The 22,323-nt window shown below is 51.5% G+C and overlaps 1 protein-coding gene across 5 annotated transcripts in view; it reads right to left on the bottom strand.

The window, feature by feature from the left end:
- ANKS1A (ankyrin repeat and sterile alpha motif domain containing 1A) overlaps positions 1–22,323 on the bottom strand; it is a 196,669-nt gene that overhangs the window by 18,616 nt on the left and 155,730 nt on the right. For all 5 annotated transcript variants that reach the window (XM_012461628.2, XM_012461626.3, XM_012461625.3 and 2 more), the window contains 2 exons: positions 18,176–18,242; positions 12,050–12,156 (listed from right to left, as the gene is read on the bottom strand). In XM_012461628.2, the coding sequence (XP_012317051.1) occupies positions 12,050–12,156; positions 18,176–18,242 (174 nt within the window). The remainder of the gene's footprint in view (positions 1–12,049; positions 12,157–18,175; positions 18,243–22,323) is intronic.

The raw sequence follows: 22,323 nt of genomic DNA on the forward strand, positions 1-22,323 counted from the left end.
CTTCCTTGGTGAGGCACACGTGAAGCGCCTACCATGGTGGCTGTAATTAGCATCACTTTCCATCAGCCTAAGCTATTTGAATGCTTTCTCCTTCCTGCCAGTATCTGTCACTAGGCTTCACCTGAAGGAGTAGAAGAAGCTGGAGTTGTGGAGGCCCCGGGCGAAGGAAGGGAGCATGGCAAGGCTCAGCCTTGGGCATCCTGGGAGGGCAGAAGGCGCTGGCTCAGGAGAAGGGGCAGGGGCTATTGCAGGACCCACCTTGCTTTCTGCTCAGCTTTCTCCAGCCCTCCAGGCTCTCACATCTTCAGAGCCTTCCTGCCCATGTGATTTTAGAAGGAAAATATCCTTTTGCATCTTGAAAGGCATTTCACTTGTTAATATTTTGCTTAACTGCAGGTGAGGTCTTCATTCAACAAAGTGACAAAGGCCTAGGAAGGGGACTATTTGGGGGTGGTGACACACTGGTGTAGACCCTTTCAGCCAAAGGGGAACCAGGGGCTGTCCTAAGTTATTGCTGAGGGTTGGGGGCCGCCCCTGGATGGGGAGGGGCTGGCCCAGGCCTTGGCCTCTCTCTCCTCCACACTGGTTGCGGGCTAAACTGTTTCCTGTGGCCCTATCTACAGGATGGGGCAAATGGCAGGGCCATGGGAAGGCTCCACGAGGGCGGGGTGGGTAGGAGTCTGCTTTGACTTTAACGGATCTTCTGGAAACAGGACTCTGACACATCCAAACCCCAGAGAAGTTCTGACTGGGAGCGTGAGTCCAGCTAGGGAAGTGAGGCCCTGCCAGAGAGCATCTGGTGCCTCAGCGGTATGAACCAAAAATAAAACCATCAGCCCCCAGTAAACTGAATGGACCCCTCCTCTAGGCCAAGGGGATGGAGCCCACAGAGACCTGAAAAACTGGTTCGGGCCTTGATGGGAGCGGGCGTTGGGCAGGCCTCATTATACCCCCTCCCATTGGAATTCAGGTGCAACAGTCCCACATTAGCGTTAAAGCAGAGATCCTAAGACTGACCAAGCACACTCCGCAGCAACAAGGCACCAAATGCCAATCTGACTCCAGTACAGCACCACGTGACAGACAGCAGGCCCAAAAGAAATTAAAGTATTTTACCCCCAGACAGATTTCTTTAGCAGATTTTGAAATGGCCCTGCAAAGCTGCCTCTTGCAGGGGAAATTTACATTCTATAGAGGATTCCCTTCCCTTTGATTTTATACATTTTAGGGAGACATAAGGCATCAAGCGGTACATGTGAGGTGTGCATCAGTTCAGGCTGGAAAGGAGGGACAACATGAAGCTGATGTTTAGGGGTGGTAGCCTTACAGGTCACAGGTGGATTCAAAGATTTTTCTGATTGGCAACTGATTGAAAGAGTTTACCTGAAGGCCTGCAGTCAATAGGAAGGGGTGTCTGGGTTAAGATAAGGGGTTGTGTCTGAAACAAATGCCACCGCCCATTCCCTTTCTCAGACTCAGGGACCAAGGTTCCTGTTACGTAGATGAAGTCTCCTGGGTGATTCGCCCTTAGAGTTAATAGATGGCAAATGTTTTCTATTGAGACCTTTAAGAGGTGCTAGACTCTCAGCTAGTCTCTTCAGGATCAGAAAAAGACCTGGAATGGGCAGGGGAGAAAAAGACCTGGAATGGGCAGGCAGGCTTTCTAGGAAGATGGGGGTTAAGCTGGAAAGAGTTGGTGGAAGACCCGGCACAGAGGCACCAGGCTGCAAGAGCTGAAAATGACACTGACACCATTACCAGTCATAGTCTAAACACAGGTGACAATTGTCAGGCCTCCATATGCAAGCCTGGAGCCTGAAAGTCAGAAGTCCCGCTTACCTCCGCTGATGTCTTCCACCCTCCCTGCCCTCACCATTGTCCCTAATCACCCATCCGGAGCTGCCCCGACAAGCCCCTCACCCAACCCTGCCATCTTAACTGTTCTTATGATAATGTAAATACCTCTCACCCAACCCTGCCATTGTAACTGAACTTGTGGTCACGTATATTCCTTGCCCCTAACCCCCACTGCCATAACCGAACTTACTCTGCAACACCCCCGCCCCCCGAAAAACTACCCAAATCTATAAAACCAACTCCTATCCCACCGCACTTTGCTAATGCCCCTTTTGGCCTTAGCCCACCTGCACCCAGGTGAATAAACAGCCATGTTGCTCACACAAAGATTGTTTGGAAGGTCTCTTCATTCAAAGCTATTGATGGCCCTGTAGGGCCAGGCGCAATGGTTCAATGCCTATAATCCCAACACTTTGGGAGCCTGAGGTTGGAGGACTGCTTGGACCTAGGAGTTTGAGACCAGCCTGAGCAACATAGTGAGATCACCAGTATCTTAAAAAAAAAATCAGCCAGGTGTGGTGGTGTATACCTGTACTTCCAGGTTTTTGGGAGACTTAGGTGGGAGGATCACTTGAGCCTGGGGGCGGGGTCAGGGCTGCAGTGAGCTGTGATTGTGCCACTGTACTTCCAGCCTGGGCAACAGAGAGAGATCCTATGTTAAAAAAATTTTTTTTTTAAATTGTCAGCCCTCTGTGTTCTAGGCACTAGCTAAGTGCCTGGCACTAATCTCATTTAATCCTCTAAATACCTCCACTGTAGAGAGGGGTGAAAGCCCCATTTGACGGAGCAGGAAACCAAGAGAACTAAGTTACTTGCCCAAAGTCACCAAGCAGACCATGGCTGGAGCTGGGAACCTGATCCAGAGCCTGGATGCTGAGGACTGTGGGTGGGGCAGGGACAAGGGACAATGGTGGGGGTAGGGAGAGAGGTCCAGAAGAAAAAAAGCAGTTTGGGAAAGCAGATTTCATTCAAATCCACAATCAGAAAGCCTAGTGTGTCGAGGATGTCATTCTTCCTGCTCTTGGGTCTCCAGAGGGAGCCAGGGAAAAGGCAGAGGGCCCGGGCTCACCTGCCCTGCACCAGCAGGAAAGGCCTGGGACCACCCTATCACCTGCTCCCTGCACCCTGGAAAGCCCAGGGAAGGAAGGGTTGGGTCTTGTGATGAAATCCAGGGCTGGTGGTGTGGAGGGCAACATCAGCCCTCTCTTGCACCAAACCAAGGCTAGAGATTCTGATGGCGGAGTGACTGGGGGCCGGAGCTGCGACAGCCTGGACTCTGGCTCCAGACTTTGCACTCAGCCCACAACCCCTCCAACCTCCTTTCCATGTTTGGTCTGCCTGTCTCTTCTCAGATGGTCACTTTGCCATTTCCCCTGCCTGCCATCAGTCATAGGAAAGGCTGAAATCTCCTCTCTTGGAAGAGAAGACACAAGACAGAGCTATGGTCCCGGATTGACAAGGTGCTTCTCCCTGCAGCCCTCCCGCCTCTCCCTCCACCGCCCATTCCCTTTCTCAGACTCAGGGATCAGGGCACTGTGGGAATGGACCCTCCCGAGAGAGGAGAGGGAGTATGTGGCAGGGAGAACCTGGACACATGAGAAATTGCAAATTACACCCACAAGAGCAGATTCCTCTAACCAAGGGTAGGGAGGGTGGGAAAAGGAGGGAAGAGCTGAGTGCAGGGACAAAGCCATAACCCTGCTGGATTGTTTTGGGGCCTGCCTATTCTGGGAGAGGAGCTGCCAAAGCTCAGTAACAAACCCCAGGCAGATGTGGGAGGCATGGCCGGACCTGCCCTTCTCCCTGACTGCTCCTCCCCACCCTAGAGCTTGCCCAGGCACAGGCTGGTTCAACGTGACACTGTGACACTGATGCTGTCTCTGCCTTTAAGAACGTGGTACATTTCTCCTGGGCCCTGCCTCGATCTCTTCCCTACATTAAAGGTTTCTTTTTTTGGAGTTTCTTGAATAATACAAGTTTATTAGCAGAAAAATTTGAAAATAAGGCCAGGCACGGTGGCTCACGCCTGTAATCCCAGCACTTTGGGTAGGCTGAAGCAGGCAGATCACCTGAGCTCAGGAGTTCAAGACCAGCCTGGCCAACATGGCAAAACCCCGTCTCTACTGAAAATATAATTAGCCGGGCATGGTGGCGCATGCCACGCCTGCAATCCCAGCTACTTGGGAGGCTGTGGCAGGATAATCGCGTGAACCCAGGGAGTGGAGGTTGCAGTGAACCTAGACATGCCAGTTCGCTCCAGCCTAGGGGAAAGAGCAAAAAAAGAAAAAGACAAAAAAAAAAAAAGAAGAAGAAAAGAAAAATTTGAAAATAAAGTACAAAGAAAAACGTAAAAGCCACCCATAAATCCCTCAAATCACGGGGAAACATAAGGCTACTGTCTGGTGTATCTTCCTAAGTTAATTAATTTTCTTAAAACAAGAAGACTGGGGCTGGGTACGGTGGCTCACACCTGTTAATGCCAGCACTTTTGGAGTCCGAGGCAGGTGGATCATGAGGTCAGGAGTTCAAGACCAGCCTGGACAACATGGTGAAATTCTTTCTCTACTAAAAATACAAAAATTAACCGGGCATGGTGGTGGGCACTTGTAATCCCAGCTACTTGGGAGGCTGAAGCAGGAGAATCGCTTGAACCTGGGAGGCGGAGGTTGCAGTGAGCCAAGATCGCACCACTGCACTCCAGCCTGGGCGACAGAGCAAGACTCTGTCTCCAAAAAAAAAAAAAAAAAAAAAAAAAGAAGACTGGGATCACTTCTACCATTTTGGGTGTATTGGGTGTATTTTTCTGTGCTTTATATTAAGAAAACCTTTAGCAAAATTGGGATTATAGACTGAATGCATACAGTTTTTTCTTTCTTTTCTCCCTACTGCTTGCCACCTAAGTTTCTTTAACCTGCCTCTTTTCACATGCCCATCAATTGCATGTAAATATCTCCCGTGACATTTCACTGTCTTTGGAACACCTGTGGTGCACCAACTCAAGCATGCCCGTCACTCGCCCTGCCACTGGGCACTCAGGCTTCTCCGCTCTTTGCTAATGCTGGCCGGCTGCCACTACAGGCGGTGTCTGCAGTGCCCAGAACACGTTACTCAGCACGTTCATTTGGGGTGCAGGTGACTAAACACACCAGGGACCAAATTCTGAGGCTGGGGCTATAATGGCCACGGCACCTGGGCCCAAAGAGCAAGGGGAGCACAAGGTTCTTCCCAGCCCCAGGGCTTCTACTGTGGGGCTGGCCTGGGTGGGGGCAGGAAGAAGCGTCAGGAGAGGGGACAGAAAGCTCTGATACTCACCACTATGGCCCCAGATCTTAAGAATGATGGGAAACAGAAGCCATGCTCCCTGAGGCCTGCATGCAGTCACCCACCCGGGGTGAGGGCTTTCCCAGTACCAGCGACTATGCAAAACAGCTGTGGTAGAAAGGGGTGGAGAAAGGGTTTCCAATCCCGGTTCAGCTGCTCAGGTTCTTATGAAGGCAGCGCCCACTAAACAGGAGTAGAACCCCCTGCCTCGCAGGGTTTGGTACCCAGCATCAGCCTGTGGGCAGGAATCACGTGCTCAGAGACTGTTTCGTTCTTCTGCTCTGCTGGGACTCTGCAACAGAACTTCCCCAAGTGGACGCAAACTGACATCCTACCCTCAACTAACAGCTGCCAGCAGGAGCGGACCACTTGACCTGACCCACCCACAGCTCTCTGCTTTCCTGACTATCCCATACCCTAGCCAGGCCTTGGCCTCTCCTCAAGGGATAAAGTCCAATGGTGACAGCCACCAGGAAGAAGCAAGCGTTACCAGTTCCTAAAACCTCTGCAGTGACTTTTGAGGCCCTCTCTATCTGTCATGTCGTGGGAAGAGCTCTCAAGGATGGATAAGACAGCACATGGGTTTCATTAAAGCACCCCCTCTGACCCCTGTTCTCCCAAGCAGGACCTTGGCACCCCCATTCTCTCTGTGGGCAGACATGGCAGCCTTCCCACTCATTTCCTGCCTGAAATCCTGAAACACCTTCCTCTTTGAGGTCTTGGCTGAGGTCAAGGTGTCACAGTCAACCCCAAATCAGCCATGTAGATTTGCTGGGACCAAGTGAGTCTGGAGTCAGAGGTTTGGTCCCAAGATCACCCAAAGCAGCTTTAACTCATGGATCTGAGGTCGACAACAGAGACAAAACCAACCTCCGCAGCCTGCAGAGAAAGACTGCTGCTGTTTTCAGAGAAACCACCACCTTCCCACCTTGCATCCTTACATGCAGTTTTGCTCTCCGACACCATGTCACCACACATAACACCATGTCCTCTTCGGAGTTTAATGCCTCAAGAAGTAAGTTGGTCAAATGAAGGGCCAGGTGACAGAGGATGAACAGGGAGGAAGGGTAACCTGCCCAAAGTCACACAGAGGGGGGATCTGGAGGAGAACCCAACTCTCCTGACTCTTGATCCAGTTCCCTTTGTCACTAAGTACACTCTTGAGCTTCCCCCTTCCAGTTTACTTAACTACCCTGGAGCTTCACAGACGGCAGGGTGGGGAGGAGGTGGGCAGAAGCAACGGGCCAGGCGGTGGTGGCGGCTGCACAGGCCCAGAAGGGCTTGGGGGGCCTGAGCCAGTGCACAGAGCCGACCTGCATCTGATTCCTTGCCAGTTCCTTTCTCAGCCTTTTGTTGAATGGCTCCAACACACAATGGGTAGAGTTCTGACCTGGACCAGCCCGGGGGTGATGTGCTCACCCAGCCTGACGGGCCCCAGTGCCAGGCTCCAACCTTGTGAGGGTACATGAGCGTGAGCCCCAGGGGCTTCACCTTCCTGGGAAGGGGAGATTGGGAGGTGGGAGCAGCACTCCAGGTCCAGGGACCTGCCTTCCAGTCCCAACTCCAGTCTGCCTGAGGGGCAACATTGGGCACATTACTGTATCCGAGAGCCCCGGTTCCACAGACCCTGGAGTGCACAGATGATTACTGTGAACTGTTAGGTCTATAGCTTTGACAGAAAGACAGGGGCCCCGCTGCCCTGGCCCCTCGGCCTTACTCTCTGCCCGTGTTTAATGTGGGGTTTGGCTGAGTGAGTACCTAGACATTCGAGGTGCCAGGAAAGACGCCTCTGCAATGCTCACACTAAGAGGCCAGCAATCAGAAGCGATGGAAGACATCTGCCAGCCAGTCTGATTCCATTTTAAAGAGCAGTCAGTCAAATTAGCAGGCATGAAAACAGGCATTTGGAAAGTTCTCAAAGTTCCTTCCACTGTACAGGGGACTGGAGAAGGCCAGAACAGGGCCTGGGGCAGTCAGAGGGGGCTCCTGAGTGATTCCAGCTGCCCTTGCCGGGAATGCAGGTGCTGCGGTCAGGCAGTGAAAGGGAGGGGGAGCAAGAGGTGCACTCGCTAGGAACAGGCCCCAAGTGAGCTTGCCCCTTGTCACACTTGCTATAAGGGGTGCCCTCGGCCAGGCTCCCTAGACCAAGGGAGACCCTGGTGCAGCATCAACTCCTGGGATATTGAGGAATGACATTCTTAAGTGACTACAGCATTTAGACAGTCCAGGAGGCAGGATTCACACTTGTCTAAGAGGATTCCTTTCCTTTCTAAGCCTCAGCTCCAGTGATCCTCCTATTTAAGGCTCTGCTTCAACTGGGCAAGCAATTCCAGTAGAGCAGTCAGCTCACAAAGTGCTGTGCAGGGAGACAGGATGTGGGTGGAGGCAGAGGCTGGGGAGAGGGCCTCTCGGCCATGACCATTCTGATAATGGTGCTCAGTGGCTTGCTTAGGCTGGCAGTGGCCTCTCGGGCCTCGGGTGGAAGAAGGCAAAAGGAGGGATGTCACGGGGCAATGACAAGCCCCACTGTTCATGTGAAGCTGGTTTAGAGGGCTGGAGAGTGAGGAGCAAATCCAGGGGACAGGAACAGGAAGGGAGCCTCAGGGGCTTGGTGACCTGGTTGGAAAGTTTCATAAAAGCCAATAAAGAAGAACCTCCTGGTCCCAGCTTATGCCTTTGGCCTCTCTTCACCTGTCATCTCTCTCCAACACGTGGGAACAAGCTGGCACCGCCTCAGAAACAGACAGGAAGACAGCAGGGGCCTATCTGCCAAGTGGCAGGAACCTGCAGAGAAAGAAATTGACGGGAGGAACAGGAGGCCTCCCATCCCGCCTGGCTGATGCAGTGTCCAATTCTAGCCCATCCTGAGCCTGCTGCCAGCCTCATTCCCATCTTCCATTTGTTCACTGCCCCAAGTCATGACAGCCTGCCACACGCGGGCTCTCAACCACGCCCTGGATGTCCAAAGTGCGCCTCACTCAAGGGGCTTTTTGCCTGGTGTGGGGCACTAACAGAGATCATCCCCCCATGCTCAGGACTCAGAGACCTTGGGACTCTCCCACACGTGGCTTTTAAGAGCCCTGAGGTCAGGCTCAGCCACCACTCCTGCCTAGCTGTCAGGGCCCTGCCCTTCACTGTTCCCCAGCAGCCTCCTCACTCACCACAGGCAGGCTGGCCCCTCGCAGGCCTCTCCTTTCTCTGTGATCTTTCCAGGTCCCACCGTCTCTACGAAACCCCTGTGACAGACAGCAGAACCCAGAGGTTTGAGGTTGGACTTGGCTCTGCCACTTGGGCAGCAGCAGCATCTCTGGCGTCCGGGCCTCCTCCCCCTGCTGGCGGCACCTGCCAGCCTCTGCTGCACTGAACACTGGCTGCTGTGTTGTTTTCATTGCCTTATGTGTTTGTTATCCCAGCTGGACCATCAAGTTCCTTACGACACCTACGTTATTTGCTTTTTTGATTACACATCCATTCATGGTGGGAAACAGAGAAAAACTATTACACTCCAAAAAGGAACATGAAGCCACCTGGAGTTCTCTTGAGCTAGCCACTGAAAACATTCTGGCTTACTCCCTTGCACCCCTATGCATACATGTTTTCTTTTTCAGAAATTAAGATCATATTGTGAATTTCTGTGTCAATTTCTTCACTCAACACTACAAGGTGGACATTTCCCCACATTAGAAATTCTTTAAAAACATGTTTTTTTAATGTCTACATAGCACTCCAGCATCAGGAGCACCATCGTATATTCAATCAACACGTCTGTGAAGGGCGTCAGGCTGAGTCTTCACATACAAAACCTGAGCTAGCACGCCCGGAGCTACGCATTTGCCAATCACCAATTACCTTCCTTCTGCGCTGATTAAACGCATTTCCTCCCTTCTCCTAAGAAAGCCCATTTCCTGTGGATAAGATTTGTGGTGAAAATGGAACCAGCTACGATGCAGGGGCAGTGTGGTGGGCCCTTGGACTGGCTGGCAGGTGTGGGAGCCACTTTCCCTCTCTTCCTGTGTCTGCTGTCGGTTCCGCCCATCCTAGGGAGCACCTGGCAGCCCCCACTGCCCTGGCCCTGCCCCTCTAAATCAAAGGCCCTTTCTGTCTCTAAGCAAGAGAGTGTGGATACAGTTCAAGTTGCCTGCTTGTCCAGCTCAATCACCATATCACAGAAGAAGAATAAGAGGATGTGACACCTGGAGGCCAAGACAGAGGTCTTCAATTTTCTGAAGGGCTTAAACATGTTCTGTGTGGTCCCAAAAGGTAAACCTGGGACCAAGAGACAAACACCACAGGAAACAGATTTTGACTCAATATAAAGAATGCTCTAAATCAGCTGTGCAATGCAAAGAATGAATGGGTGACTTCTTTAAAAAACCATCATGGCAGAGACCATCTGGAAGGGATTCGGCAGAGAGGACAATTAGACCACAAGACGTTCCAGTCCCTTCCACCCTGAGAGGGAGCTGTGTGCTGTGCACATATGCCCTGTACTTCTATGACAACCCTCGGGACCCTGTCACAGGGAAATCCCACAGCAACACCTTGACTGTGAAACAGCCTCAGTTTCCAGATGCTCCTAAGACACGTCCAGCCTGGCTTCCTGGAAGCTACTTGTGTATCTTGTAGAAGAGTCTCCAGGGCATTTCAGAACCTTAGGGTTCTTAAGGGAAACGTTTATAGCCTACTGAAAACCTAACTACATGGGACTCTAGCTAATGTGATGCAAATTATACCACATGCAATGAGGGAATATTTCAATAACAGAAATGCTCCCCTTCTCATGTTTCCTTCTTCCTTTTTACAGGTTGCTAAAACATAATTCCCCTGACAACCCATCTGGCCATTCACACATAGTTACCCGGGACGCTGCGCACAGCTCCTCAGGCCACTGCAGGTATCTGAGCTCCTGGTTCAACCCAGGCGTGCTGGGCGTCCCTTCTCACACAGATTCCACCCGCCAGCAGCCAGAGCCCCCAGAAGGACTGAGCTGCAGGCCACCCCCGATGAGCCTTCCAGCATAGGAACAGACGCATCTTACGGAGGCCCTGCCCTATGCATGAAGCTCTGGCCCAAGGCCACACTTCTCCAAACACCTGCTCAGCTGCTCTCTGGCCCAGTCCTAAGGAGTCTTGGGCTATTCGAGGAGTAGGAGCCTTGTCCTTTCCCAAATCAGCAGAAGGAGGGGTGGGAAGCAACAGCTCAGCCTCTAGCATCTCAAAGTACAGGGAGGGAACACCCTAAGGCCCCCCTCACTTGCCTATCTGGTGGCCAGCCTAAGGAAGGGGTGAGCTGAGAGAGGGAAGGCCCCTCAATGCTCTGAGTCAGGGCCAACCTGGGTCCCCACGCATTGCCTGAGCGGACCCCAACTCCGTCCTGAGTTTGTCATCCTTCCCCGAGGAACACAGTGAGTCAGGGGTTAGGTCACAAGAACCATAAATATACTCAGTTTAACTTTTAAGAAGAAAAAAAAAATGCTATTTTAAAACTTAAGATTTCTAAAAGCTGAAAATGAACTGCCCCAAAGCCAGCTTGGGAGGGGTGCTTTGTTGCAGACTGCAGTATCTTCTTCCCTGGAGGTGGAGATGGCTCTAGGTGAGTTGGGTCTCTCCCGGAAGCCTCAGCCGGCTCCCTGGGCAGGCCACTATTTAGGAGGCCCCAAACACAACTCCATCAGTGAGAAACCCTCAGAAGCCCCCAGTGGAGAACAGAGTGCAGGCAGTATGAGCTGTGTGCTGACTCTGACCCTGGCCCCTCAACCGAGACAGCCGTGCAAGGCAGGCACAGGTGAGAGAGATCCCCTCAGAGGGGACAGGGCTAACTAAAACCAAGATGACTCAGGCTGGAAGGTGACAGAAAGCACATAGGTAGCTACGCCCCCATCCCTGTCTCCACAGAGAAGAAAGAGGCTGTGCAGCACAGTGGTTAGAGCCTGCTCCCCAGATCCAGAGCACTAGATGCACATTTCTACCCTGCCAATGACTGACAGTGTGACCCTGAGCAAGCGACCTAGCCACGCTACCTCATTTCCTTCATCTGGGCAATGGAGACTGATACGAGTCCACACCCCAGGGCTGCAGGGAAGATTCAATGAGCCAATTTATGTAAGCCACTAAGAACGGCGCAAGCACATGGTAAGCACTAATAAGAAGTGTCAGCGACCACAATCATTAACTGTGACTCAAATGCCTGCTCCTGGGGGCAGGCCCGGCCCGTACAGATGCCGTAGGAAGGGCTTCCAAGAGAGGGACAGTGACAGGTACCCTGCTCAGAGCTACTTTCTGAAATGACAGAGGGTGCACCAGATCCTAAGCCCAGGGTCCTAACTGGATCCCTATTCTGCAGGGATCCAGAAGAAACACCCTGGTTTCTCTTTTCTTTTTTGGCCCCTTGTGTTTTGTGAGAGAGCTTCTCAAAGAAGCAACCAATCCTCCAAGTCATCAGCTCAGCCTTTTCTTTGCGCCATCTCTGAGGCCATGGGGACATGAGTCTGTGTAAGCCTGGACTCCACCCCAGGCACTGAGCCTTGGCTGGGCAGGGAAGGGGTCCTTCTGCAGGAGGCAAGGCTCTTTGCTTCAACAACAACTCACTTGACAACAAAGTTTTGAAAAATAAATAAAACTCCTGGTGCCCAGCCTTGACCCTCCTTCTTGGGATGTGGATCTGCAAAGAGAGCTCCCTCTGGAGCTGTTTCTGGGGCGGAGGGAGAGGGAGAGTTTGGAAAGGAGGCATGCGCCACCTGGCTGACTTCCTGGTATCTGAGTGACCTCAGTGAGCTTTCCCTGGGATTCGGGTCTACGTACTGTTGCAGACTCCTGTGGGGCCTGTTTCCACTGACAGCACCCTGCCGATGAGGAGGCCTGCAGTCACTTACCAGGAAGCGGACATCGTCAAAGCCATTCAGAAGCAACTTGCTCTCATACTGCTGCAGCCCAATCGACTCGAGCCACTCCCCGACACTCTGCTCCAGCGTCCGCGAACCTGACGAGAGAGGAATCGGCAGACGCTTGAAAAGGGAAAAACCATTAAGGCGGTAGCAGCGGCACTCAGAGGAAGACAGATGGCATTGCCACATCATAGTCATTACCATGAAACAGCCAAACTATATACAAGAGACCAGAGAGCAGCGGACACGCAGCTCCTCTTCTGTGTACAGCCAAGGACAGGACCACCTGGTGCTGTCCACACACTGCCCAGCCTCGGGCGGCTGCTGCCCACTCACACCCCCAGGTCTGAGCTGCTCCAGGGCCACAGCTGCACATGCACGGTCTCTGCCCACAGGTCAGGGTTGGGGGAAGCCAACCCCCAACAGTCTCCGGGTCAACTCCTCATCAGCGTGCGCGCTGAGATATTTCAGAAAGTCTGTCCCCACAGGCACTAGAGGGGGCTGAGGGCGCTGCTAAGTGCCCACGAGCCCCGCCGCTCCTCTCATCCATGCAACTTCTGGAGCCCCCACGGGGCTGTGGCGAGGGGCAAGTTCTGCGACCTTGCAGCATAAACCAGTCAGGAGAGAGCACACATCTTCATGCAGCTGAGGGACACAGGCACACAGCGAGGGCTCCGGGAGGGAAGCAGCAGCAGCGGCTGTTCACCAGGACTCAGCACATGCAACACAAGCAGCACAGAACATGGCAGGGGGAGAAAAGAGACTTTTACTTGTTTTCCCCCAGCAGTCCCGGAATAAGCAAACCATGGCCACCGGCCCTTTGTACTCAGAGGTTCAAGGCAGCAAGGAGCTGAGTGGGGCACGTGGGCCAGGCCTCGTGGGGTCGGGCTCAGGTGTGGTTCTGCTGGGACGGCAGCATCACATTCCGCCAGGCTGTGCGGCCAGTGGGCCAGGAGCCCGGTCCACAGCTAGATTCTGGCGGCTGGCGAGCAGGGCGTCTCCTGGGCCAGCGCGCTGTCTGAAGTGCTGCCTTCTTGGGCTGGGCTGGTTTTCAGGAGCTGGGCATTCATTTTCATCTTCTGATAGTAGCTGTTCCTGTGACTCACCTGCCTGCTCAGGTGGAGAGCAGGCAGGCAAATTCAGTTCTTGGCTAAAGAAGACAAAACCCAACCAGATAAAAGTGGTAGAAAAAGGAAGTGGTCCTCTGTCAGCTGAGCTGTGGTAGCTTAAGTCTATTCACGCCCTGCGCTGCTCTCTCTTCGGCTGAGTGATGAAGACAGCAACAGTCATCCCAGGGTCTCCGGATCTTGACGTTCTCTTCCAAGGATGAGCGGGGAAGGGAGGACATCTATTTGCTCCTCCGTCTGGATAGGGATCATAGTGGCGCAGGGAGGACAGAAGTTCGGCCCTTTCTGGCAGACCTTGGATGTTCTGAGCTGGATGTCTGAACCCCAACCTACTTCTCTGATTCTTGTGGGCAAGAACAGATGACAGAAGGAAAAAAGAGAAGAGGAGGAAAAAGAGGTACAAGGAAGGAAAAAGAAGAACCAACTATAAAAACATCACCTCCAGTGAACTCTTGACACGGTGAAAGTCATTCTGCCGTTCCCAGGTACTTTCTGGCCCTTGGGGCAGGACAATGACAACTTGCTCGGTTATCTACAAGACCCTGGTACCAACTGTGCCAGCCTCCACTCCCTCTCCTCTGTCTCCTGCAGAACAGATGGTGTCAGGGACCCGGCGGCCTTCTGGATGCACGCTGCTGCAGCACTCCAAGATGCCGAGTCTGGGCGAATACTTGAGCTCCCCTGCCCTTGAACGGGGAAGTCTGCTCCAGGAGCCTAAGCGGCAGGTTCTCGTATGCTCATGAAGTCAAGTGTCCCCGGGTGCTGATTCATTCTTGCTTGTAATCCCCCAGCCGGGCAGCTGTGGTCCTGCCTGCTGCCGGAGGATGTGCGCGCTGACAGAGCCGCAGCAGAATGCTTTGTCTAAAGGCTCCTGGGCTCCACGCTGCCTGCTGCTGGCTCCACAGTCCTTGCTCACTCTCGTAATGTCTGGCCCTCCCCTTCCTCCCCTCCTCGCCCTCCCCCTTCCAAGCTCAGGAAAATACATCAGGGATCGGACATCACATCGGAGCAGAAGTGGCTGCTGCTGTGGCTGCTGAGGGAGAAGGAGACAGCAGCACTAGCATCAGAGCAAAATGACAGATTTCCCAATATCTGATGTTGGCTGCACAAATGCGTATGAGGGGCGGAGATGTGAAACTTTACCTCCAGCTCCAGGGGCTGGAAACAGCTTGTCAGGAAGAATAGAGAGGGAATGCTCCTAGAGCTTTGTTCGACAGTTTCCAGGACAGCCAGGAGAGAACAAAGGAATGACTAGCCCCAAAGGGCATAGCCCACAGGTAAGTGACCCCCTCGCCCCAACTTGCCATTTTGGAATGACTGTGCTTCATCATAAAAACAGGCAGTGAAATAGGGCCATTACACTTGATGTTCCTTAGGTGAGTATGCCAAACAAATTGGAGACAGATTTCTCTTGGGGCCTGTTAGAGCCCAGCGGAAGAGCCCCATCCCCAGAGCAGGCCACTCACACTCTGGGGGAGGAGGGCAATGGCCAAGGACAAGGGGAAATCAGGCCCAAATCCCAAGTACAGATGCAGACAGGCAAAAAGGATAAAACAGGTACAGGGACATAAGTCCAGGGGGAGATACTGGTATCCTGATAGGCTGTAGATGAGCCGTGGCAAAGAAAGAGTTCTCATCAGGCCCCAGAAGGATCCTGCTTGACCAGCTACTCAACACCTAACATGGCTGGCTCTATCAGAAGACAGCCAAGCAAGTTCCCTTCTGCTTGATGGAGGCCTCTGTTGACAGAAGCCAAAGTGGCCTGAGCCAGTGGGAAAGGTCACCCTCCTGGATTCCTGAGAATGGGAGTTGGCACAGGGATGAGTTAGCTGTAAACGCTTCTGTTGGGGATTCAGCTAACTAGCTCCAGTGGTGACAGCCTAGGGGCCCATGGCCCTAAAACAGGCCTGAGACTCTAATGCTGTGGTCATGCCCTTCAGGTGGGGGTGTGGGCGCCTCTGCAAAACCAGTGGTGCTAAGCAATCCCACACTTGCTGCAGGGATGCCGGCTGGAGGGCCTGCTATTCCTCCACCCAGGCTGCTGACCCCAAAGCCCAGATCTTTTCTCTCTGATCCTGAAACCCAACCCAAGGACAATCTGAACCCTGATACTGACCAGTCAAAATAAACGGTGATTCCATTTTGGTCCGAGTTGAAGATGGTACTCCCTGAGATCCTGGAGAAATACCTCTCCTGACCCATCAGACAGGGTTCACAGGCAGGCCTGAGCCCATCCTTTCTATGTTTCAGAGCCTAGCAGTGGTGCAGACACAGCAGCCTGGCATTCTGCAGCATGGGTGGATGAACCCTCTGTTTAGGTGGTCCCCCACATGTGCCTGCTCTTGACTTTCCCAAGCTGAACTATAGAGGATAGTTCATGAAAATGACTACTAAAACAAGACTGTGTGCTGGCATCCAGAAACCCAAGGGTAGAGGCAGACTGACTCTCAACACTCATATGGGTTTATGGCGGACAAGAACTGGTAGGTGGGATCAGACAGGAGACCAGATGTCACGGGAAAGCTCAGCATTCACGCTTCCAAGGGGAGGGCTCTGCCCGAGGTGCTGCCACATCGCCTGGCTTAGCAAATCCAAGAGGCAATAGCTGTTTCTGACTCCCAGCTCTCAAGCACATGCAAGTGATTTTGGCTCCTGCTCCTCGTACACAGAAAACAGAAAGCATCCTCCATGGAACTGCTATCCATCCCATCCCTGTCGTCAAAGCACAGCTTTGAAAATGGTAACAGTGTTTGTCTCAGTCCTGAACATCTATTTCCTATAAACAGTCAATCCTTGGAAAAGCCTGCAAACGACAACAGAACATGAGATCGTCTGACTGAGTGAAAGCAACAGATCCTGAAAACAGATCCACAAACTTAGACAGAAAAGCCACCTCTGCAGACTTCAGCATAACCCAAGACTGATAAAAATGGACCAAACCCAGCTCAGCCCTCTCTGCTAGAACCCAGGGAAACACTGCTGAGGAGGGGACGGTGGCTCCAGGAACCAAGACTGAAAGCTGATGGAGGGAGACTAGCCAGGGAGCAGAAGCCTCTGTCATCTAGGTTTCTCGATATGAGTAAGGCATGATTTCACGGACAAAAAGGAACACAGGACCCAGGGCAGTGGCTCACGGCTGTAATCCCAGCATTTTGAGAGGCTGAAGCAGGCGGATCACGAGGTCAGGAGTTCGAGACCAGCCTGACCAACATGGTGAAACCCTGTCTTCTCTACTAAAAATATAAAAATTAGCCAGGCATGGTGGCGCGTGCCTGTATTCCAGCTACTTAGGAGGCTGAGGCAGGAGAATTGCTTGAACCTGGGAGGCAGAGGTTGCAGTGAGCCAAGATCACGCCATTGTACTCTAGCCTGGGTGACACAGTGAGACTCCGTCTCAAAAAAAGATAAACACGGTTACTATTTACTGAATATCTCTTTAGCTGAAGTATTTGTATCTACTACTCATTCACAGCAAAGCTGTGAGGTTGACACTATTATCCAAAGGTTGCAGATGAGGGGTGAAGGGTGCAGACACATTAAGTGACTTGCTAAGACATGTATGTCTCTAGAGCCAAGATTTGAACCCAGGGCTGTGATGCTCCAGAGACCAGGCCATCCCCACCAGGCCCTGTGGTCTCCCATGCTCCTTTCTCCCTGATGTGCACACTCAAAGTCCACCCATTTGACTTCCTGCCAGGGCCACAGAAGCCCATGGAAGAACCAGAGATGCCACTCGAGACTGATAGGTCAATCCTGGATGGAGCCTCCCAAGTAAGCAAGAAGTTCCACCCCTTCAGTGCAGAGAGGCATTTCCATGAGGGTGAGAGAGACCAGGCTCCCGGCTGGGCTGCTTTCAGCCCGGATGCCCCGGTGCCCAGACCATCTTTGGATGCTTGGGGGAAGGGGTGTGAGACCTGCTCTGAGAGGCACCTTTAAGAGCATCTCACCTGAGAAAGCAACACAGTGCAATCCTATTATCAGAGAAAACAGCTCAGGTGGCCTCCCCATTCCCTGTTTTAAACAAAGGAAACAAAAGCTGACCTCACTACTAGGGCTTAGAAAAGAATGACCAAAGTAGCAGTGACATAGTGTAAGAATGGTAAGTGACGAAGTAAACTGAGGCACAGGGAGCTGTGGGAAGAGGAAACAGCACAGTCAACCCTCCCAGGCGATTCACATGCATGCTACGAGTCTGAGACCCCTGGTCTAACCCAATGCTCTGCCACTGTCATGGATGAGACGAGAGCCGCCTTGGAAGCTGCAGAGACCAACTGTTATTTTTTGTAAAGGAGGGGTTTTGCCATGTTGTCCAGGCTGGATGCAAACTCTTGGACTCAAGTGATTTGCCCACCTTGGCCTCCCAGAGTGCTAGGATTAAAGGCATGAGCCACTGGACCTAGCTATTTTTTATTTTTTGTAGAGTTGGGGGTCTCACTATGTTGCCCAGGCTGGTTTCAAACTCCTGGGCTCAAGTGATCTTTGTGCCTTGGCCTCCCAAGGTGCTGGGACTACAGATGTGAGCCACCACACCTCGCAGCTTCCATTTAAAGTGGATGAAAATGAGGATGATACTGCCTCTTGTCTAGGGTCGTGTGAATTAAAATACATCATGTACATAAAGCACCTGGCTGAAGGTCTAGCTCACAGTAAGTGCTGAGGTAGACTCCAATCTAAGCCGATCTAAGAAAGCCTATAAAATAGTGAATAAGTGATGATTGTTCATCTAAAAATGTTTCATAATAGGCAGCTTTAAAATTCATTTTGTACCTTTTCCCCTCCCATATGTAAAAGGAGTCATGGCTCTAAAAATAATAGCAAGATGGGGCTGTCTAGATATTGGAGACTGTGAATTGTAGAAGTATGACGTGGTCTGAAGCTGACCTCTCCCACCCCTTGAATGTCTGTCTTCTGTGTTAGAGGAAAGCCTGAGCCAGGAAGGAGCCAGACTGCTAAGGTCTGTAGAGAAAATGGCTACTTGGTACGGTACCTGAGATCTTCTGCCGTTCCTGAGAAAAGTCAATCCCTTCTCCAATAGAGCTCATGATTTTCTCAATCTGAAATGGAAGAAAGAACAAAGAGGAGAGGCAGTTAGGCTTGGGGTAAACGTTGCCAGCTCACCACCAGCACCACTAGGGGCTGAGACCTCCAGGTCTCTTTCAGATGCTTCCCAGACCAGCACCAGCTTGCAAGGTATCAGGACTCTCTGCTGCTCAGATCTAAGAGAGGCCTTCTCTGGTCCCGGCCCACAGGGTCTGAAGTACTGCTCTGAACGGAGTGAGATGGTGACAGTCTGAGCTTAGCTGCTAGAAATACCAAAGAGCCTCCCTTTCGAGGCATCTCTATTTCACTCCCCAGCAGTTCTCCCAGACCAGCAGAGACTGGGGAGAGGCTGCAATCACAGGCCAGACCTGGCCATTTCATTGCTCATGCTAGACTTTAACTTCCATGAGAGTGGAGATTTGCCAGCTTTGTTCCATGCTACCCTGAGTGCCTAGGGTAGTGCCTGGTAAATAATAAGCATTCAGCAGATGATTGATATTGTATGACCACCAGCTCTGGGGAGTGAGGATGATTTCTAGAGTACCTGCACATAGGAACCTCTGGGAAGGCAGGCAATTACACCTGAAGGGAAGGCAGGCAATTACACCTGAATGGAATGTCTTTTGCTTCTTGGAGGCCAGCAGTCCTGGATAGAGCTCTGTGTTCAGGGGATGAGAAGGGGCAGACAGCTGTCCCTCCTCTGGACCACAGCAGAGAAAACTAGTCTGAAACCATCCAGTGTCTCCAGCACTGCCCCTAGTATGGACCACCTGTCCCAGCCATCTGGCCTTGGTCACTCTGGGCCAGATCCAAGCCCCTTCCCCAGGAAACTTGGCCAGGGGCAGGACTAGGTTATGGGGAACAGCTACCTTCTCTTCTTCCCTTCCTCCTCCTTTTTGGGTTACAGTGTTAATGAGCTCATTCACTGCTCTTTTTCCAAAGAAATGAAAAGAGGACCTTTTGTACCAGGGCTTGGATGCTTTTTCCTCCAAGTGCAAGTAAGGAACCTGGGTCAGACAATCAGAAAAACAATTCTCCAGCCAGCCTCCAGCTGGCAGACAAAGCTGCACATCTGACACCCAGCAGAAAAGCACAGAGCAAGCACCACCTCTCCTCAGGCAGCCAGGGGCTCAGGGAGGTATCTTCCTCCAGCCACAGAAGTGACTGCTGGCCCAGGCTGTCACCCGACTACCTGTTAACCAGATTGCAAGCTCCTTCCCTGAGCTCAGCAAGACAGAGGGAAGCAAATCTGACCCCTGGAGCAAACTGGGGGTGTGTTTCTACGTACTGGCCCCAGCAGCCCAGAGGCTCAGGGAGGAGGGATGGAGTCAGAGCAAGTTGGCTCTGCCCCTTGAAGAAAACACCTCCCTCCACCCTCATCACTTTCTTTGGTCCTGCCCGTTTCAAGTGCTGCCTCCTTCAGCAGGGGCAGCATGATACAAGGGAGACTACCCAGACAGACAGGTGACTATCCTCACCCTCCCAAAGTTTCCATTTATTTTTATTTTTATTACTATTTTTTTTTTTTTTTTTTTTTAAATAGAGACGAGGTCTTGTTATGTTCCCTAGACTGCTCTTGAACTCCTGGACTGAAGTGACCCTCCCACTTTAGCCTCCGGAATACATAAGACAACAGGTAGGCACCACCATGTGCCTTGCTATTTTTATTTTTAATTTTTTAATTTTTATTTTTTTGAGGCAGGGTCTTGCTTTGTCGCCCAGGCTGGAGTGCAGTGGTGGAGGCTCACTGCAACCTCCACCTCCAGGGCTCAAGCGATCCTCCCACTGCAGCCTCCATAGTAGCTGAGACTATAGGAGTGCCAGCTCACCAAAATCGCCATTTTTGTGGTGCCACATCTGGCTAATTTTTTGTTATTTTTTGTATAGGCAGGGTTTCACCATGTTGTCCAGGCTGGCCTCAAACTCTTGGACTCAAGAGATTCACCCACCTTGACCTCCTAGAGTGCTAGGATTATAGGTATGAGCACTGTACCTGATGGGGTCTTACTATGTTGCCCAGGCTGGTTTCAAACTCCTGGGCTCAAGTGATCTTTCTGCTTGGTCTCCCAAAGTGCTGGGACTACAGGTGTGAGCCTCCGCACCTGGCAAGCTTCGATTTAAAGTGGATAAAAATGAGGATGATATTGCCTCTTGTTCAGGGTTGTGTGGATTAAAAGATATCATATACATAAAGCACCTGGCTGAAGGTCTAGCTCACAGTAAACGCTCAGTAAAAGGTTAGTTTGCTTTCCACTTCAAGTGCTCCAGCCTAATAAACCTATTTTTAAAGTTGTAAAATATTTTTACTTACACTTATTTTTTGATACATTCACATGATTCAAAATTCAAAAGATACAAGATGTTACTGGGAGAAAAGTCTCCCTTACCCATCTTCCAGTTGCTTCTCCCGCATCCTTCTATTCTACTCATATGTAGAGCGTACCACTGTAGCCACCACGAGGGTTGGAATCAAGTGTATTTTATTTGCCTTGTCACCCGCTGGGCCTGGCACATGGTAAATAGACAACCTATTGAATGAATCTGTGAATGAACCAAAGTGTAGTTTCCATTTCTTTAGAGTTTGCACTGAAAAAGCTTTCTCTACACTATGCAGTGTGCAGGGGAAGGAAAGGGCTGAAATGGTGGGGTGACTCCAAGGTATCCTTTGAAATAAAGTCATCTATATTATATATTTAATTATTATCATAATCACTTAATATCCGAAGCCCCAGCTGGCCTGTCCAATCAGCATCCCTTGATGGTACAATTTGTGAAATTTTGCCAAAGGGCCTTTGGGCATCAGAGTGAACGGAGTTGAGCACTCCGGCTGCTTCTCCGCTCCGCTCTTTCCTGCTTGCCAGGAGTCGCCTGCTAGTCAACTGACATAGGCCAGCAGAAGCCCAGGTTTCTTTTATTTTCTTTTTTTGAGACATGGTCTCTCTCTGTCACCCGGGCTGGAGTGCAGTGGCGCAATCAATTATGGCTCACTGAAACTTTGAACTCCTGAACTCCTGAGCTCAAGGGATCCTCCCGCCTCAGCCTCCCAAAGTGCTGGGATTACAGATGCCTGACCCAGAAGTCTGGGTATACCTACCCATGGGTGGGTATGTGAGGTGTTCCAGATGGCAGACGGGCTGGGAAATGCTAATGGACACTCTCAGAACGATTTTGTCTGGGCTAGGAAGTTGTTTTATTGTTCTGTGAACTGCTGTGGCTGAGTTAGCTGAGCTGATTCTAGTTTCAGAAAATCTCAGCATCCTCGGCAGCCTGTAAGCCCGGACTCCCTCCTCAGCAACTGGAACTGCCTTGGTAGAAGCTCTGGCCCAGGAGGGACATGGCAACAAAGAGGCCCTGTTCGGGCAGAGACTGGCAGCCCCCCTCCCTGGCACCAAAGTAGAGCGTCTGGAGCTGTGGTCCGCCCAAGCCCTCAGCCTGGGCTGTGGAGATGGGGAGGAGCTGGAGCGCATCTCTCCTTGCCTCACCCACATGGTCCACAACCAGCAGAGAGGAAATATGATCATTTTAGTCTAGACAAAGAAGAGTGTTCAGACATAGCAGATATCATTCTGATCTACACACTTCATGCAGTTTAACCTCCTAGGCTTGAGTTAAAAAAAAATCTGAATAGGCAGCTTTCCCAGAAATGTTCTGCATTTCAGGGGAAGAGGCAGGTGAAATGTAATGGATGGGCACCATTTAGTGTTCCCTTCTTTTTCTGTGGTTTTGGATGAGTGACACTCTGGAGAGAGATGAGAAATGGCCATGCTTCCTTATTACTGCACTTCACGTGAACTGATGGAGAACTTACACTTGTGTTTGTTAATATAAGAACTTGAAAGTTATCAGTATAATGGACTCTTGTCTTCAATAAACACTTGGAAATACTCCATTTTCAGAAAGTTTTCAGGATGACTCTGTTTAGACTATTTTTCCCCGCCAGGGCTGTGTAAAATGTATTCCCCATATGGCTGAAAACAAGAACAAAAACAAACACTGGAGATACTGCTGCTCAGGCCATCTGACATCTGCTTGTTTAAACCACAGGATTCTGGTTGCCCACGGGCTGGCAATGGGAGGTGGAGCTCTGTATGGATA

Source organism: Aotus nancymaae, unplaced genomic scaffold (assembly GCF_030222135.1).
Source record: "Aotus nancymaae isolate 86718 unplaced genomic scaffold, 86718_ANA_hifiasm-v0.15.2.pri h1tg000040l, whole genome shotgun sequence".
Taxonomy (NCBI): Eukaryota; Metazoa; Chordata; class Mammalia; order Primates; family Aotidae; genus Aotus; species Aotus nancymaae.